Source organism: Tetrao urogallus, assembly GCF_951394365.1.
Source record: "Tetrao urogallus genome assembly, chromosome: 6".
Lineage (NCBI taxonomy): Eukaryota > Metazoa > Chordata > Aves > Galliformes > Phasianidae > Tetrao > Tetrao urogallus.
This window is the reverse complement of record NC_136819.1, coordinates 6,766,559-6,785,529: the sequence shown is the minus strand read 5'-3', so window position 1 is coordinate 6,785,529 and position 18,971 is coordinate 6,766,559. Positions and strand designations below refer to the sequence as shown.

The following is an 18,971-nucleotide window of genomic DNA, read 5'->3' as shown; positions in this document are numbered from 1 at the left end:
GCCGGCTTCACTGGGCGGGGCCACAGCCATACTTCGCACTCTATTGGTCGCTGCAAGCCGATTGGCGGCAGTAATAACCATTCGTGCGGGAGAAGGGGCGAGCTTCCTCGCGGATTGGCTAGGGGACGGCAGGGCGGCGCGGCGATTGGTCAGGCGGAGATGAGGGCGGAAGGAAGCGTTTATTGAGTCGGCGCTCAAAGCAGCGTGCAGGCGACGGTGCGGCGGCGGCTCTCCACGGTGGTGCGGAGCAGCGGCAGGCGGCGCGGGGCGTACGGCGGGTAGCGGAGGTTGTTCAGCGCCTCCCGGCCGTCGGCACGGAGCAGGGCCGAGCGGAGGTGCGAGAAGGTCTCGAAGGTGAAACGGCCGTGGTAGCGGCCCATGCCGCTGAGCCCTGAACGGGGAATGAAGCCTCAGGGCCTGCGACGGTGCTAGGCCGCGGCACTGAGGGTGAAGGAGGACCTGGAACTGGACCTGACAGACGGGGCAGAGGGATGGACAGACAGAGGGATGGGTGGACGGCCCAGCAGGTAGACAGGTGGATGGACAGACAGGTAGATGGACAAAGAGGCAGACGGAAAGACAGATGGACATACCGATGCCACCAAAAGGCAGTGAAGTCAGTGTCATGTGCATGATGGTGTCATTGGCACAGAAGCCACCACTGCTTGTCCGCTCCAGCAGCCGACGAACCACCTTGGATGGGGGAATGTGAACAATGAGCACTATGAGCAGTCACCCCACGTTGTCCCTGTGGATACTGGGACGTGGAGGAAGCTGCCACCTTTGTGCTGGATGAGAAGACATAGAGTGTCAGTGGCCGTTCCCGGGCATTGATGAAGGTGATGGCATCCTCCTCACTGGTCACTGTCAAAATGGGCAACACAGGGCCAAAGATCTCCTCCCGCATCACTGGGTCATTCTCCTGGACGTCCACCAGCACTGTGGGGGCTGCAGGAGCAGAGACAGGTCATCCCGCACCAGATCCTGCAAGGCATCCCCCCACGCATGCTGTGCCCTCACCGATGTAGCGCTCCTTCTCATCCGTCTGTCCCCCGATGGCCACACACCCGCTGCTCAGCAGCGCCCGCACACGCTGGAACTGTTCGTCCCCCACAATGCGGGCAAAGTCAGGGGAATTGCGGGGCTCAGAGCCGTAGAACTCTGCAATGGCCTCACGCAGAGCAGGCACCAGCCTCTCCCGCATCTCCACGCTGCACAGGACGTAGTCGGGCGCAACACAGGTCTGCCCCGCATTGAAGAAGCGTCCCCAGGCCACCCTCCGGGCCACGTTCTGCACATTGCAGGTGTCGGACACGTAGCAGGGGTTCTTGCCCCCCAGCTCCAGCGTCACTGGTGTCAGGTGCTTGGCAGCAGCCGTCATTATGATCCTGCCCACTGAGGGGCTGCCTGTGGACAAGGGTTGTAGCGTAAGCTGATCTTGTCCATTTCCTTTTGTGTCTCCTTGCCTTGAAGGTGTAACCAAAGCCTTCCCATGGGACGCACCAGTGAAGAAGATGTAGTCAAACTTGTTCTCCAGCAGCCTGGTGGTCTCCTCCACTCCGGCAGTTACCACAGCAAAGCAGTTCTGTGGTTTAGGAGAATGATACAGGATACAACTCAGCTGTGGGTTTGTTCGTTTTTTGTTTTTTTTTTTTTGTCAGGATATAGAGGGACAAGAAGCTGTGGCCAGCAGCCTTCCTACCTTGTCAAGGTAGCTGGGCAATGCCTCGGCCACCAGCCTCTCCATGTTCCTGCTGATTTCGGAGGGTTTCAGTACAACACAGTTACCTGTAGGACAAGAGCTCCTTCTCAGTGAGGAGCTGGCTCTTGGGGAGTAGAGAAACCCACCACCATCACCGCCCTTGGGGTTCGGAACTCAGGTTGCCTACGTGGAGGTCCTGGTACCCTCATTGGGTAGTAGGGATGCAGCCTCAGCCTTACCAGCAGCGATGGCCCCAATGAGGGGCACTAGGAGGAGGTTGATGGGGTAGTTCCAGGGCCCGATGATGAGCACTACCCCATAGGGGTCCTTGTGGATGAAGGCCGAGTCCAGCTGTGTTGCCTGCAGCAGGAAGGAGATGGTTAGGGACCCACTGTTCTGATCCTGCCCATCCCTGGCAGACGCCATCCTGTACCCAATTCTTGTCCACGTTCTCGTCCTTCATCCAGGCACCCAGGTTGTTTAGCGTGTGGTTGAGCTCACTCCTGCAGATGGATATCTCAGAGAGTTCCACTTCGAAGGATGGCTGAGGACATGCAGGAAGACATCATGGTCACTACCATCACCCCACTGCAATGGTTTTCCTCCCAAGCCCCACGCTCACCCTCCTAGTAGGGTGTGGTGGCCTCAGTAGGGCCAGATGCCACTGTTGGCCTTGTGCTGTGAAGACAGGTGGCACTGTCTTCCATGTCTACCACATGCCACCTATGTGACAATGTGCTACCTGGCCCCATACCACTCTGTGCCACCGTGTTCTGGGGCATAGCAGAGACTCAGGTTTGGAGACATGTGTTTGGTATCTCAAGAGCTTTAGCTCCATTGATAGTAGAACAACACATGCAGCTCTGGAGGTGCGGATGGGCACATGGAATTGAATTGCGCTCAGCAAAAGCTTCTGCAGAGCTGACTGAACCTAATTCTGTGCGATCAGGAGGCCTGCTTTGTGGTGTCCCATTGTGGGTGTCTCCAAAGCTGAGTTGAAGGTCACAGCAAAAAGCAGAGGCCACCTCTCCCCAAGCAACCATGTGCCAACCCCAGAGAGGTGCAGATGAGCAAAAGGGAGGAAACTGATGGAGAATAGATAGGAAAAAATGAGGGGGAAAAAGTGAAGGAAAGTCAAGCACTTCTCACCAGCAGCCCCATCCCTCTCACCTTGCGCATGTCCAAGGCAGTGGCCTCCAGGATGTCCTGCTTCTTCTCCTCCAGGAATCGGCCCAGGGCCTCCAGCTGGGCTGTACGGTATTCCAAGGGCCGTGTCCTCCCTGAGAGCCAGGCTGCCCGCAGGTGGCTCACCAGCCCTGCGTGGTCACTCATGGCACAGGGTGGCTGTGAGCTGGTGAGGATGGGAGATGTCACCCCCCTGAGGTGGAGGAGAACACCCAGTGCCAGGGTGAAATCCACCATCATGTACCAAGCTCCTGTTGGAGCAGGCAGTGTATGCCTGGCCATAGAGCACAGCCAAAAGCAATGTGACCCTGTGCTGGGCAAAGATCAGGGTGCATCAGAGTCTGTCTTCATGCTCAAGAAGGCATGTCTGTGAGTGTATTACAGATTGCTTGAAATCACTACTGCTAAACATATATCAATGCACTTTTTAGGTTATATAGATTTCCCACTAGAGAAGTAAGCACATGGACTGTTCATCCATACACATAAAGTAAGTACAGACTTACAGCCATTCAGCCATACACACATCTTAGCTATTTATGATATTGGTGGCGCAACACTTGCCAAATCTCTACCTGGAGTCAATCGAAGACAGAACAGCCTTTGAAGAGAGTCTGTGCTGTGGAGCGCAGTGTTATCCCAACATCCCTAGCAGGCTTCTGTCTGTCTGTCCAATGCAGAAAAGGGATTGGATGTGTTTGTGTGAAAATCCGTCTAGGACAGATAAGGATCTGGAATCTTTATGCCTGATTTGCATATTGGGAAGTGGGCGTAGAGCACAATCTTCCTGCTTGAATCTTGATCTTGGTTTCTTTGTCTTGCTGGCTACGCCTCAACAAGAAGGGCACCAGGCGAGCATATCAGAGTCATTCGGGCCTCCAGCCAAGCACATGGGAGAGGTCTCAGGTTCCACAGCCAAGCCAGCATCCACCTTCACCAGCACGTTCCCTGGCTTGTCTGTCAGGTGAACCCAACAAGAAGTTTGGCTTTGTGAGCCAAGGCGCTGGAGTTTGGTTCTCACTCTCTCAAGGTACAGGATGGGGTGAGGAATAGGAGGCACACAGAACTGGGAGCTTCATCTGCCGACAGTCAGCCAGTCACCAGCCAAAACTCTCGAGCACCTTGACCCCCTTCTTTGGAAGCACTTACCAGCCCGTGCATAATAATCACTGTTTGGCCAGTGGACTTGGTCAGCACAAAGTTCACAGACACCAAGGTGAATAAGTGCAGTTATCTTTATTTCAGCAAGGAGATAGTAAGTGAGATTAAACAGCAAAGATAGAACGCGTCAATGCACTTAACCATTAGTACATGAGGATTGTGATTAAGAAAGTTATGTCACCAATTGCCCTCATACTTTACCTTCATCCAGATCTGCAGTTGCTGGGAGCCCAGTTGCAGCAATGATCTGGAGAGCCTTTCCCAGCAACTGGGAGGGCCTGCGTGGTGCATCTGCTCATAGGTGAGGGCTCCAACTTCACAAGGGTCCAGCTGGGCATGGGTGGATGTGGGGAGCACGGGGAGATATGAGGGGCGGTGGGAGATGCGTGGGACATGCCAGGAGACATGGGGGAAGTGAGAGTTGGGGGGCACTGAGGGCAAAGTGGGGCACCAAGAACTGGGAGGCACAGTGAGACATTGGAGACAGGGGGCCACCATCTATAGTTGGTTCCACCCCCAAGCCCCAACTCTTTTCTTTTCTCCCATCCCACTGGCTACCAGCTCCACCCCACGCTGATAGGCAGGTGGCCCTGGGTGTCACCAAGCCAGCGACAGGTACAGCGAGGCACTTGAAGTCAACAGACGACATTGATGGCTGGAGGGCCCCCGCGGTTGTGGAGGCACCAGGGCGGTCGTGGCGGTGCCTCAGAGCAGGAAGCATTCCCCCCGGCGCTTGACCGAGGTGGCAGCGCGGACCAGCCCCATCTTGTGGGCGTTGTAAGGGGGGTAGCGCAGGGTGTTGATGGGCTCCAGGCCGGTGCCACGCTGCAGGCAGCCGCGGTGGTGGGTGAAGGTGTCGAAGGTGAACTGGCCGTGGTGCATCCCCAGACCGCTGGACCCTGCAACGCACAGCACACAGCGACCCGCGGTCGGTGAGCCGAGGAGAAACGTGGGGAGGGCTTGGGAGGGCAGCGGGACAGAGAGCGAGGGGTGGAGGGGCCCCCAACAAGGCTTCTGGGCTCCCGGGTGGGGGAAAAGCTCCCGGCCGCACTCGGAACCTCAGTGCCACCGTTTGCGTTCTTTAGCCCCAGCGCAAAGCGCTGTGCACCGGGCGAGGCTCAGAAAACGTGGGCAGAACAATACTTTGGCAGGGCGTCACCTCCTCGCTAGGAGGAGCTGTGTCCTCGAAAGCCTCTGAGCCGAGGCGGGCAGGCTGAAGCCTTTCTCGTCATACCGCTGCCTGGGGGAGAGGGTCTGAAGTGCCGCCTCCTTGCTGCCCTCGTGCAGAGGAGCTGCGCTGCTCCCAGCCTCATGTGGTTCTTCTTCAATTAAAACTTTTGATAAACAGGTTTCATTTCTTTGTCTTTCTTTCTTCTTGCACTGCAGCTTCCTCCTTCCCCTCTCAAGTTTCTGTTCTGTTTTTGGCTCTAAATGCAGCAGTGGAAGTTCCTGGTCCCAAAACCTCAGGTGGTGCCAGAGTGGCTCAGAGCAGACAGCAGCAAGCGAGAGCTTCCATCAGCCCCACTTACCTACTGCAGCATCTTCTCTACCATGAGCACAGCCTCCCCAAAACACCTCCTCACTCTACAAGGTCGTGGTGATCTTTCAAGGTCCCTTCCAACCTTCAAGGTCCCTTCCAACTTTCCTGTGCTGTTGTTCAGTGGTGGGTTGTACTCAGCCCCAAGAGGCAGGGAGATCACCGAGCCAGCTGAAATCTCTTCTGGAGAACAGGAGCTGGCAGTAAAGCTCATCCTCAAGCCTGGGTGTTTCCATCACCTATACTCCTTCATCACCAAGGAAAAAGCAAAGCGCTTCTTGCTAATATGTTTGCTTTTTTTTTTTTTTAACCTAAATAGAATGGGTCAGAAGAGTGACGGTCCCAAAGTGCTGTTTTTGTCCCTGAGCTGTGAAACCACATGTCACCGGGGTGTTGTGGTGTTCAGGAGTTTCCTGGGACTTAAGGAGAACTTGAGTAAGTGCCCTTCTGGCATAGCAAATCCTCTGATCTGGAAACAGATGGAGGCTGGGAGACCTTCTGGAGGTCCACACGTGCTCTGCTCCTACTCACACATCTGCATAGGGTTGTGATAGAAAAGAGTGCAGAACTGGACCCAGCTTTGCCTGTGCAAGACTTCAGAGAAAGAAAGTGTGGGCAGAAAGCATCTACAGTGGCTCAGAAGTCAGCCGGCACATAGGAGCGTAGGACTTACAGTGGATATGCACTTCCTTCGTGTCATGAGGGATTCCTTGCACAATGTTTGGAGTTCATCAAATGCAAATCTAAAAGCACTGCCTGGTGGCCAGGATACATACAGAGGAGACCACAGTGTCACAGGAAATAGGGCAACAGCTGCCTTTTCCAGGAGGAAACCCCCAGCAAAAGGGTCAGAATAAGATTTAGAGCTTTTCAGGGTCTGCCAAAAATCTCTGCAAAAAGCTTTGTGTGGAGCAATGAGAAGGACCACCAGGAGTTGCACATTCTTCAATGATTTCTCAGTTCTGAGATGGGATGATGGTAAATGCTTGTGAAGCTTTTCCTTGTCATGTCTCCAGATCTGCATGATCTGGATTCAGTGCTGTCTATACCTCAAGAGCTTTCTGCAATATGTGGCTTCAGGTGTTTGCTGAAAGGGACTTCATATGCTTAGAAATTCATAGGAAATTGTGCTGTATTCAGACCTGCAGCCCAAAATGAAGGTCCTTGAAAAACTTAAAGTCTAGAGATATTCCTCTGCTGGTGCTATCTCAGATTTCCTACTTCTTAAATAAGACATCTCCATATACACAAGGAATGCTGCTTGGGACAGCAACCACTGAGAGAAGAAAGCTTTCGGTGCTTTTCACACACTGTGGCTGCAAAGCCCTGGAGCTCAGCCCTGGGAGCTGAAGCCAAGGGTGCTGGTGGGACAAGGTGGGGGCTCACATCTGCCTCAAGCTTGGAGGCTTGGACCTACCAATACCACCGAAGGGCAGCGAGGTCAGCGTCACGTGCATCAGGGTGTCATTGCCACAGAAGCCCCCGCTGCTTGTCCTCTCCAGCACTTGGTTCACCTCCTGGAGGGAGCACAGAAGGGGACATGGTGCTGATGCCGTGACCCCAGCTGCCATCCATCCTGCAGAGCCAGGGCCAAAATCCTTCAGCCAAAATCTTTGGTGAGGAGAGTTGGCCAGGTGCACAGCCAGGGCACTCTACCTTGTTGTCGGAGGAGAAGGCATACACAACCAGAGGCCGTTCACGGCTGTTGATGAAGTCAATGGCTTCATCCATATTGGCCACTGTAATGATGAGCAGGATAGGGCCAAAGATCTCCTCCTGCATGGCAGGGTCAGAGGGCTTCACATCCACCAGCACCGTAGGGGCTGCAAAGAAAGAAACCTGAAGGTGTCAGCCGTGCCTGGAGGCTGGGGATGATATCTTGATCTACAGTGCACAGGTCCCTCCTCTAAGGCCGGATGCCTCACCAAGCTGCCATGCAAACTAAATGTCCCTTCTCTCTCCCCTCTGGCTGCAAGACCCTGTCCAAAATCCACACCACCTTATGCAAGGGTGAGCAGGATTATCTGAAATTCAAGCCCTCACCGATGTAGCGCTCCTTCTCGTCCGTCTGTCCCCCGATGGCCACACGCCCGCTGCTCAGCAGCGCCCGCACACGCTGGAACTGTTCGTCCCCCACAATGCGGGCAAAGTCAGGGGAATTGCGGGGCTCAGAGCCGTAGAACTCTGTGATGGCCTCGCGCAGAGCAGGCATCAGCTTCTCCTGCATCTCCACGCTGCACAGGACGTAGTCGGGCGCAATGCAGGTCTGCCCCGCATTGAAGAAGCGTCCCCAGGCCACCCTCCGGGCCACGTTCTGCACATCGCAGGTGTCAGACACGTAGCAGGGGTTCTTGCCCCCCAGCTCCAGCGTCACCGGTGTCAGGTGCTTGGCAGCAGCCGTCATTATGATCCTGCCCACTGAGGGGCTGCCTGCAGGGCAGAAAGGGATGTGTCATGGCAGGGATCCCTCAGGGCTGCAGCCTGGCCTGGGGACGTGGCACTGCAGGGAGCCAGGGCCGCAGGGAGCACAAGTGCCCCCATATCCCAGCACGGGGCAGGGCTCAGCTCTGGCCCTCGAGACGCACCGGTGAAGAAGATGTAGTCAAACTTGTTCTCCAGCAGCCTGGTGGTCTCCTCCACGCCAGCAGTCACCACAGCAAAGCACTCCTGCAGCAGAAGAGGAGGGGACCCTCTGTGTCGCTCTGTTCCCGTGCCCACTATCAGCACCCTGGATGAAGTGCTGTGTCTGAGTGAGCAGTGGGGCAGCCAGGGGCTAGTTCTAGGGAGCACAGCCATAAGGAACCCCATGCTTTGGAGTGCGTAATGGGTGAGAACAGGTGCACGTCTGCATATCTCAGAAGACTCAGAGGTGGGGAGTATAGGAACAGCTCAGCATACACAAGGGGCGGGAAGAACCCTGCCATGAGGCAGGGACAAGGATGACATGGGCTTCTTACTTTGTCCAAGTATTTGGGCAGCACTTCCTCCATGAGTTTCTCACTGTTCTTGGTCAGCTCTGAGGGTTTGATGATGGCACAGTTACCTGGGGGGAGATTCAACCAACGATGTGTTCCCCAGCCCTGGCACGTGCTGCCCGCATCCTGTAAGCAAGGGATGAGCTCAGCCTCACCAGCAGCGATGGCCCCAATGAGGGGCACCAGGAGGAGGTAGATGGGGTAGTTCCAGGGCCCAATGATGAGCACTACCCCATAGGGGTCCTTGCGGATGAAAGCCAAGTCCAGCTGCGTCACCTACAGGAGCACATTGGTGTGGGTCAGATTCCACCTGAACAGCTCTCTTCATGCTCTGGGCTTTCCAGCAGCCCACACTGGCAAGATCCTTTTCTCCCTTACCAGGTTCTTGTCCACATGCTTGTCCTTCATCCACTGGGACAGGTTGTTCAGGGCTTCATTGAGCTCGTTCTTGCACAGAAGGACCTCAGAGAACTCAGCCTCGAAGGGTGGCTGGGGGTGCAGAGCACCGTGCCCATCACTGCTTCCATGCTTTTCTGCATCTCTCACACCCATCTCAAGGGGCTTTAACACTGCTATGGGTACCCTGCCAAGCCTCAAGGGGAGCAACAGCAGCGAAGCAAAAGCTTTGAGATATCTTCAGAGGAGGCTGTGGAGCGGAGCCTGAGGAGATGGGGCTGTCCAGAAGGAGCAGGGATTTGGAGAATCCCTAGACCCCAGGAGGTGCACAGCCCCAGGACATTCCGAGGACACTAAGTGGGGAGGGTATTTGCAAGTATCATGTGGATTTGCCAACTGCTGAGCATTGTTTGGAGAGACGGGGCTGGGCAGATCTTTGGTCACGCTCCACCCATCGTACCTGTGTCCTTACAGCCATGTGCCTTTACCTAGCTGCTGCCATCAGTGGTGTTTTGGAGACAACCATCAGCAAGTCGCTGCTAATCCAGTCTTGGGCTCCTCAGTAGTGCTTCCCCATTTCAAGCACTTCTCTTATGTACAAGACCCTCCCAAGTCCCTGGGGTCCCACAGCAGCCATGGGAAAGGGGTGAAATAAAGCACCACTCTGCATTGCCTTCCAGCACAAGAGCTGGTGTTTACAAATGAGGAAAGGCTGCAAGGATGGGCAGTTGTCCAAGGGGAGGTTCTGAACTGAGGTGGGGAAAAGAAGATGATGAACCCTATATAGTGCTCATGGTGCAGGTGAATGAGCTGTCCTGAAGTGGGGAGGTTCAGGCTGGGGGTCTGGAGCACAAGGACTGGGTCTGCTCTGCCCCACTGCTCCTGCTGGGAGCACCAGGGAGGGAGCAGAGGCTGGGGAGGCAGTAGTGCCAGGGATACAGTCAGGATGGGGTGCATTTGGGTGTGAGGACTTGACCAAGCACCAAGCAAGGTGGGGATTGGTTTCAGAGGGAGAGAGCAGGGAGAAAATGATGGGAGCAAGGGATGGATAAATATGTCCAAGTGTTTCCCATGACCCCAGCAATTCTTTGCAGGCAGAGGTTCTGGGGACAAGGGTTGGCAGTGTCCCCTCCATGTTCGCTGGACTCCTGCAGCCCCCGTGGGCTGCTCCTGATGGAGACGGGGTATGGTTTTCTCCTTACTGCCTCCCATGCACCCATGGGCTCCATGACCAGGGCAGAGCTCCCCAGCCCTGCCAACCCCTGGATCCTCCAGTGCCCAGCCCTGGGGGCCTTACCTTGCGCATGTCCAAGGCGGTGGCCTCCAGGATGTCCTGCTTCTTCTCCTCCAGGAATCGGCCCAGGGCCTCCAGCTGTGCCATGCGGTACTCCAAGGAGCGTGTCCTCCCTGAGAGCCAGGCTGCCCGCAGTTGGCTCACCAGCCCCACATAAGGGTTCTCACTGCAGGGATGGGGGCATCAGGGAGACCCCATCACAGCCCCCTTTGGGTGCCGAGGCACAGGGGCTCCGCATTGCCCCAGCACAACCCAGCACCTTGCAGCATCAAGCCGGGGTGGCCAGGCTGTCTGGGCGCCTCCTGCCTCCCTTCCAGCCCGGCTGCTTGTCGCCATCCCTTTGCTCTCACCTCATGCTACCGTCATCCCCACCAGCTGTGCCAGCCTCACCATCCGTGGGCTGCCCGGGATGCTCAAGGGGCTGCTCCATGCCGAGCTGCGTTCAGGAGCCAACAGCTTCAGGGAGCAGCGAGGAGGAGCACGGGGCTGCACAGTACACCTTCCACAGCTGTTTGGCCTGATGGGAGCCTTACCCAGAAGGGGTGGCTTTGGGGAGCCTGCTTAGCACCCCAACACTGCAGCTGTGTTGCCGCTGAGCACGCGCTGCGTCTCTCTCTGCAGCAGGGACTCCACCGCCAGCTTCCTGCCCTTCCCCTCAGCTCCTTGCGTCACTGCTGGCTGCGCTCCAGCCCAAACCACTCAAGATGCAGGACAGAGAGCGGTAACCTTAAAGCTGTGCCCCTGGCACCATGGCAGCAAGCAGAACAGCCCTGCCCTGCCTCTCGGGTCCGGCCCTGGCGTGGGGCCTCAGCCCAATGTCCCTGCAACTCTTCTGGCTGCCCCCACGGCTGTATCATGAGTGAGGGTCCCCTGCCCATGGTGGGATGGCCTGATGGGGAATGAGGGTGTCCAGGTATGGTGCAGGGATGCAGGATTAAGCTGTGAAGGCAGTGGAGGGATGAAGTGAGGCCGCAGAGCTCAGTGCAAAGTCTTTACTGAGGGCAGAGTTATACACAGAGAAAAAAACAACAGCCAGTAGGAGAGTATGGGAAGGTCATCTAAACAGAAATGAGATAGGGCTAATTGCCGGTCCTGAGCAAGCAGGGCACTATTGCTCTACCAGGAGGAGAAGTGTGGAGTGAGAACAAGAAACCGTCATCATTTTAGATGTGTCACAGCACACAGCCCTGAGCACAGGAAGCTGGAGAGGAGCAGGCACACAGGAGGGGTCAGTCCCCACTGTCCAGCATGCATCAGGGTGGTAGTGCAACACAAGACGTGGCACGGGTTGGGTCCTGGTCAGTCCGTATGTGGCACAGGGCCTTGCTCAGAGCAGGGTGCACATGCCCTTGCGCTTGATCTCAAAGGTGGCAGTCATCAGTCCCAGCTTCTGCTGGGTGTAGGGTGGGTAGCGCGGGGAGTTGATAGCCTCCAGGCCCATGTTGCGGTGCAGGCAGCCGCGGTGATGACTGAACGTGTCAAAGGTGAACTTGCCATGGTATTTCCCCAGACCACTGTTTCCTGCAACAAAAAGCACAGGTCCAGGCTTGCTATGGGACTCCTGCCCAGCTCAAGCACCATAAGCACAAGGGAAAGACACTCCTGGCTTTTCTCATGCCAACACAACGGCCAACGCGGTGCAGCACCTCTTGCCCTTCCCCATTCCTTTTCCAGACCCACCAGGGCTCAGTCGCTCTGCACTAGCTGCTCCCTGCAGCTCACCATTGCTTGCTGCCCCAGCTGCAAACTTTGGACCAGTCTGTGCCTGCCTACGTGGTCACGAGCTTTTCAGAAAGCTGTGTTGGGTCGCATTTCCCCAGTTTCCCCCTTGATGTGGGGGTCCTACCATATTTACCCATGGTCAGGAGCCACCAATCCATCTGGAACAAAGAGCTCCAGGAAGAAGCTCCTCGTAAAAATCAGAGGCCATTGGCCACATTGGTTCCCAATTCCTGTGGCTGATTTAAGCTTGAGGTTTCACGTCATGGTTAATAGCTTTGGCAAATGTCATCTCGGCTCTGGTGAATTCAGGCCCTCCACCTGATAATTTGAGGCAGTTTCTCTGAATCATTTCCATAAAGATAAGTTACGACACAGGAACCACCACCAATTGTTCCTTGATCTGCAATCAGGCAAGGAATTAATTCTGCTTTGCTGTTGTGCTGCCTTATTATGGCTGAATCAGCTGGCAGCTCTGACGTGCTGAGCACGTGGAGTCTTTTTCCCAGAATAATCTCCACAGTAGAGAAATTCCAGGGAAGAGACCACAGGATTGAGAAAGAACTCTGGGGAACAAACATCACAGTCATCCTGTATTTCAGTGCTCACCCCTGAGCATCTCATGGTAGACAGTGCTACAACCAGAGCTCAGCAGACCTTTTGTCAGATGAGAAAACAACTGCTATGTGCATATAAGCTCCTCGAAGGGCAAAAAACTCTTCCCCTTGACTGAGGAGGATCTTCCTATTACCACAAGCAAATTTCCCAAACATTTATAGATGTTTTCCTCCTAATATTTAGCCTTAAAATGCAGAATGAATGTACAAACCGCCTCCTGAGTGATGTTAAGAGCTGCAATCCAGCACCAAGCTGCTGCAAGAGGAAAGCTCCCCTGCCTGAGAAGCACAATGCTATGGATCTGCTCCCGGACAAGGAGCAGCAATGGACTGAGCAAAATCACCAGCATTTGAGGAGCATTCAGGTAAACCTCACGCTGGACAAAAGCCCAACCCTGGCACAGAATGTGGGCAACTCATTCTGCTCAGAAATACCAAGGAAATACCCAAGTGGTACAAACTTCCCTATATTTAATGAGGCATTTTTGCTGACACAGTGGACCACGGGGAGAAGAAAACCTGCAGTGCCCCACATGCACTCAGCAGAAGCAGGGCTGCAAAGCCCCAGAGATCAGCCCGAGGGAGCTGAAGCCAAGGGTGCTGGTGGGACAAGCTGGGGGCTCGCATCTGCCTCAAGCTTGGGGGCTTGGACCTACCGATACCACCGAAGGGCAGCGAGGTCAGCGTCACGTGCATCAGGGTGTCGTTGCCACAGAAGCCCCCACTGCTCGTCCTCTCCAGCACTTGGTTCACCACCTGGAGGGAGCACAGAAGGGGACATGGTGCTGATGTCCCGCTGCTCCAATTTCCCTCCTTCCCTTTTCTGCCCTGTGGACCACACGCACCTTGCTGTCGCAGGAGAAGGCGTAGATGGCCAATGGCCGGGGCCGTGCATTGATGAAGTCAATGGCTTCATCCATGTTGGCCACGACGACAATGGGCAGGATGGGCCCGAAGATCTCCTCCTGCATGGCAGGGTCAGAGGGCTGCACATCTGCCAGTACTGTGGGGGCTGTGAAAAAGGAGAAAGGAAGCAAACAGCTCAATGCACAGGCACGGGTGTTCACATCAGCCCCAGCTTGCCAGGGACCTGCTGCTTCACAGGTTCCTTTCCCAAACAAAGCTCATAGAACCACAGAAACATAGTCACCGAATCGTAGAATATCCCAAGTTGGTTTTGAGCCCTCCACAATCTCCCCGTGTCTCTGTCTGTGGTCCCTGTGGTCATGGCTCTGCTTCCGTATCTCACATCCCCCTGCCAAGCACTTCCTTGCTCCCCACACGCCAAACCTCCTCCTCACCGATGTAGCGCTCCTTCTCGTCCGTCTGTCCCCCGATGGCCACACGCCCGCTGCGCAGCAGTGCCCGCACGCGCTGGAACTGCTTATCTCCCACAATGCGGGCAAAGTCAGGGGACTCCCGTGGGTTGGAACCAAAATATTCGGTGATGGCCTCGCGCAGAGCAGGCATCAGCTTCTCCTGCATCTCCACGCTGCACAGGACGTAGTCGGGCGCAATGCAGGTCTGCCCCGCATTGAAGAAGCGTCCCCAGACCACCCGCCGGGCCACGTTCTGCACATCGCAGGTGTCGGACACGTAGCAGGGGTTCTTGCCCCCCAGCTCCAGCGTCACCGGTGTCAGGTGCTTGGCAGCAGCCGTCATTATGATCCTGCCCACAGAGGGGCTGCCTGCAGGGCAGAAAGGGATGTGTCACGGCACGGATCCCTCAGGGCTGCAGCCTGGCCTGGGGACGTGGCACTGCAGGGAGCCAGGGCCACAGGGAGCACAAGTGCCCCCATATCCCAGCACGGGGCAGGGCTCAGCTCTGGCCCTCGAGACGCACCGGTGAAGAAGATGTAGTCAAACTTGTTCTCCAGCAGCCTGGTGGTCTCCTCCACGCCAGCAGTCACCACGGCAAAGCAGTCCTGCATGTAAAAGGAAAAATCCCTGTCAGCATCTGCCTGGGCCAATCTGTCCCTGTCCCCATTAGCAGCACCCTGAGCTGCGTGGATCACAAACACTGGCTGATCATGGAGCAGGCATCACAGCACCCCAGTGCAGGGCCGCTGTGATGCTGGCGTGTGCAAAGAGGTATGATCAGGGGTTGGAATGCCCTGGCCACAGGCAGGGGTAATGACAGGGACAAGGAGAGCTTCTTACACTGTCCAGGTAGCACGTCAGCATTTCAGCCACAAGCCTCTCAGTGTTCTTGGATATCTCTGAGGGTTTGATGACCACACAGTTACCTGGGGGGAGGCGGACAGAACGTCAGAGCAGCCCAAACTAGGGACAGAGAGCCCATCCAGGTCCCCTCGCCTGCATCCTCCAGGCAGGAGATGTGCCTGGCTTTGTGCAGCCTGGCCTCACCAGCAGCAATAGCACCGATGAGAGGTACAAGGAAGAGGTGGATGGGGTAGTTCCAGGGCGCGATGATGAGCACCACCCCATAGGGGTCCTTGCGGACGAAAGCTGAGTCCAGCTGTGTGACCTGCAAGAAAGTCACCTCAGTGCTGCTCCTGAAGCAGCTCTGCCCCTTTGTTGACCTCCCGCTTCCAGAGCTTCTGCCCTACCAGGTTCTTGTCCACGTGCTCATCCTTCATCCACTGAGACAAGTTGTTGAGGGTGTCATTGAGCTCATTCTTGCAGAGGAGAATCTCAGTGAAATAGGCCTCAAAGGATGGCTGGGGACAGACATCAGTGTCAGCATCACCCCAACATCAGAACCATCTCCTCCCACCCACAGATGTCTCCCCTTCTTCTGCCCACAAAGGCAGAGCAGAAGAAGCTATTAAGGAGAAGCTATTTTAAGAAGAAAGAACTATTAATCTTGCAGCTACTGGGGAGTATCACGGCCACCAACATTTTACAACAGTTGGTATTTGGTCAGAGAGAAAAAACAATATTTGATATCAGTCTTTTGGGCATTGCTGTGCACTGATACCATTGCCCTTGAGGCCACAAGTTGCTGCGTTCTGATCACTTGGGAGCTGGAGGCAGAGCCTAGTGCCTTATTCCACTGCCCCCGCACAGCTGCTGGGCTCAAAGCTCTGCATTGTTCCAGCAGGAACGCGATGAAGACCAAACACTTTGTGACTGCCCCACAGAACAGAGCTGAGCTGTACAGCACCAGGCAGGAAAATCCCTGCAGCTGTGGGGCTCCTGTAGCGAGCCGGCACACGGCCGGGCCGGGCAGGTTGGGTGAGACACAGGGAGGAAACAAACCCAGCAGGTTGCTCCCAGATACGCCATCTCAACACACAGTGACTAAAATCACGGTGAGCTGGGAGCGGCGCAATTCTGTGGAGGCATTTCCTGCCTATGCAGGTCCTCTCCATTGACAGAAGCACGGCAGAGTCAGTTTGTGATGGAGAAGCATGAGGACATGAGGAGTTAGCTCAGCAGGACTAACTTCCCTCCGTCACCACACAGGGCAAAACTCTTTGGCGCTGAGTTATTTGCAGAGCCTCCGCTGTGATAGCCTCCAGACCACAAAGCATCTCTGGTGGGAGCTTTCCTTCATCATAGCAGGAAAACGGGGGGGAAAGTTGAGTTTGTGACCCCTCTGCTCGGAGGCTCCACCACCAAGCCCAGCCCAGGAGACCTCCCTGGCTCCTCAGCGTATCAGCTGCGTGGTGAAGCAACGGGGCTGCTCTCAGCCTGGGCGGCTGGTTGCACCACCGGAGGATGAGGAAACTGCTGGTGAAGATTAATGGTGGCCATTAAGGGTTCTGATGGGACAGAAGTCTGGTGGATGAGACATTAAATCTGAGGTCACTCTTCCATCATCGGGAGAGAAACGGGCGAGGCAGCCACCTCAGATACGTAAGAGCAGATGAATTGTCCATCCAGCTATGAAGACCTGACTGCATAACAAGCACGTTAGTGGGCAACCGGTTCTAATTATGTACAATTAGGAGAGACGAACAACGCATGTTGAGTGTCAGTGCTTATCAGCACCTGTCTGAAGCTGAAGTTTCTCACCTCAAACAAACAAGGCAATTAGAAGCATGGGATTTTGAGATGCTTGAGGCCATCTGCGGGCACAGCCACACACAGATGCAGCTCCAACCCCTCAGAAACCTTTTCTAACAATCTCTGACCAAATTGCACAGCACACCAGGAAGAGAAAAAGTGACCATAGACTGAATTTGTCCCCAGTGGGGAGGCACCCTGCCTCCTTGACAGATCACTCAGGGGCTCTTGGGGTGCCACAGTCCCTAAGGTCCCCGCTTGTACCACAACACCAAGCCAGCAAGATCAACCCCTGCATGGCTGGTACATGGGAGGAATGTGCAAGATCAGCTCCTTGAACAACACCAGTAATCCCTGCTGCAACCAGGCATGTGTGGAGCACCCTTGACCACAGCCTCTGCAACCAGGGCACTGCAGAAGTGACATGGAGCTACTCAGGGACTTGGCACTCTGAATGCCCCACAGCAGCATCATATAGGAATGCAGGACCCCAAGACGCAGACGCGGTGCCCATTCGCGACTCCTCTCACCTTGCCCATGTCCAACGCAGTGGCTTCCAGGATGTCCTGCTTCTTCTCCTCCAGGAAGCGGCCCAGGGCCTCCAGCTGTGCCACACGGTATTCCAAGGGCCGTGTCTTCCCCGAGAGCCAGGCTGCCCGCAGGTGGCTCACCAGCCCCGCATAGGGGTTCCCGCTGTGGGAGTGGGAACGTCAGGGGTACCCCAGCCCTCTCCCAGTCCTCCGTGCTGCAGGTGCCAAGGAGAGGAGCTCCGCATCCCAGCCTCATCCCACACCATCTGTGCCCTCCCTGGAGCTCCCTGTGCTCACCTTGTCTCCAAACTCGGCTTCCCAGGATCCCACTGTGGCCTGGTGCCCGATGGCTCCTCATGTTTGTCCCTTGCATCCCAGCACCTTGCAGCACCCACACCCACACCCCTCCATGCCACTGCCCCATCCCCTGCTGTCCCCAGCCCCTCGCTCTCACCTCACAGTGCTGCAGACCACTGGCCCTTTTGGGATGGCACCAGCTGCGCCGGCACTGCTGCTCAGCAGGCTGCTCTTACCACAGCCTGGGGGCTGCTGCACGGGAAGCTGGAGGGGCTGCTGCATGGTCTACACGGGCCCTGGGGAGAGGTATGGGGATGGTAAACTTATGCAAGTGCTCTTCCCTCCCCCAGTGGTGTGGGGTCTGCAGTCACTGCAAGGAAGCCTTGGAGATGCAGAGCAGCCACCCCGCAGCACAGCACTATGTCCACAGTGGCCCTTTGAAGGCAGTTGGGTCCTTGAGGACGTCCAGACTGAAGCGTGAGTCACTCCAGTGTGGCTGCCTGAGGCCCTGAAGCATCCAGCTGGAGATGCCTGGAATTCCCATACCCTTCCCCCCTCCCTGGATGGCCTCCAGCCACGGGATTGCCCCACAGATGTGGGGTCGGTCTTGAGGATCCCAATGCAGGGAGGTATCTCAGGATGGCCTGTTGGGTTCCCCACACACCCCACTACAGGGCAGCACTGGTACTGCCCCAACGCACCAGTGGGCATAGTATCGCTCCCCCTTTCAATGAAGACTTGCCCAGACATGGCAAGGGGGCTGGGATCAGGGGATACCCACAGCCACACATCCGTTTCTCTGTCCCTCTCCATACCCAACGCATCCACCCTCCCTCAAGGGAACCCACCAACGGCAAAGTCCAACCAAGGGGCAGCCAAGTGCCACATGGGGGCCCATAGGTACCTACCTGTGGGGCTGAGCGGTGGCTGGAGGAGCACGAAGCCGGGTTGGCACTGCCGAAGCTCAGAGTGGCCCTCATAAATGCTGTGGGGCAGGTGGCCTGGCCACATGTCCAGGGGTGGGCAGGATAATGCCCCGCCTCCATGGGGTTGGCAATAAGGAGAGAGCAGCCCGCCTCCACGTAGCTGATGTTGGGATGGGGTGGGACCGGGACCTCCCAGTGGGATAGTGGAGCTGGGAAACAACCAAACCATCACTGTGAGCCCTGACCCACAGATACCCCACAGAAACCACTCACTCTGCTCCCCGGAGCCATCCCTGATCCAGGGGACTCAGCAGACCCCATGGGGACACGATGCCATTCCTATGCCCACGTCCACCCCATCATTACTGGAACAAGCCCCAAGCTCACCCCACACCCACCTCCCCTCCACTCACTCTGGCTCCCTGCACGCCCTAATTAATAACGCTGCTATGTAAACAGGAAGGCAGCAGCCCTGCCCCATGCACTGTGCCAGAACAGCGGGGTGGTGCTGCCTCCAAATCCCAAGGAGTACCCCCAAGTATAGGGATTCACCCCAAAGTGCTTCTGCACTTGGGGGAATGGAGCCCAGCCCTGAGTAGCCCCCGCCTCAGTGCAGGAACATCCTGGCCCATATCCACCATCTGCAGTGGAGATTCGGGG

General features: G+C 56.1%; 3 protein-coding genes across 3 annotated transcripts; all 3 read right to left on the bottom strand.

The window, feature by feature from the left end:
- Positions 1 to 194: 194 nt before the first annotated feature.
- Positions 195 to 3,034, bottom strand: LOC306947666 (aldehyde dehydrogenase family 3 member B1-like; the record flags this gene model as incomplete). The annotated part of the gene is made up of 9 exons (XM_079537043.1): positions 195 to 391; positions 594 to 693; positions 782 to 948; positions 1,021 to 1,407; positions 1,504 to 1,585; positions 1,703 to 1,788; positions 1,942 to 2,062; positions 2,136 to 2,246; positions 2,873 to 3,034. The coding sequence occupies 9 exons, from the start codon at positions 3,032 to 3,034 to the stop codon at positions 195 to 197; spliced, it is 1,413 nt and encodes a 470-aa protein (XP_079393169.1).
- Positions 3,035 to 4,753: 1,719 nt separating this feature from the next.
- LOC306948184 (aldehyde dehydrogenase family 3 member B1-like) lies at positions 4,754 to 10,680 on the bottom strand (the record flags this gene model as incomplete). Its single annotated transcript, XM_079537712.1, has 10 exons — positions 4,754 to 4,947; positions 7,003 to 7,102; positions 7,242 to 7,408; positions 7,629 to 8,015; positions 8,171 to 8,252; positions 8,543 to 8,628; positions 8,716 to 8,836; positions 8,939 to 9,049; positions 10,254 to 10,416; positions 10,601 to 10,680. The coding sequence occupies 10 exons, from the start codon at positions 10,678 to 10,680 to the stop codon at positions 4,754 to 4,756; spliced, it is 1,491 nt and encodes a 496-aa protein (XP_079393838.1).
- An 897-nt stretch (positions 10,681 to 11,577) lies between these two features.
- Positions 11,578 to 17,667, bottom strand: LOC306948182 (aldehyde dehydrogenase family 3 member B1-like; the record flags this gene model as incomplete). Its single annotated transcript, XM_079537709.1, has 10 exons — positions 11,578 to 11,771; positions 13,243 to 13,342; positions 13,432 to 13,598; positions 13,888 to 14,274; positions 14,430 to 14,511; positions 14,747 to 14,832; positions 14,954 to 15,074; positions 15,157 to 15,267; positions 17,089 to 17,251; positions 17,543 to 17,667. 10 exons carry the CDS (start codon positions 17,665 to 17,667, stop codon positions 11,578 to 11,580), a joined length of 1,536 nt encoding a protein of 511 aa, XP_079393835.1.
- Between the last annotated feature and the right edge of the window lie 1,304 nt (positions 17,668 to 18,971).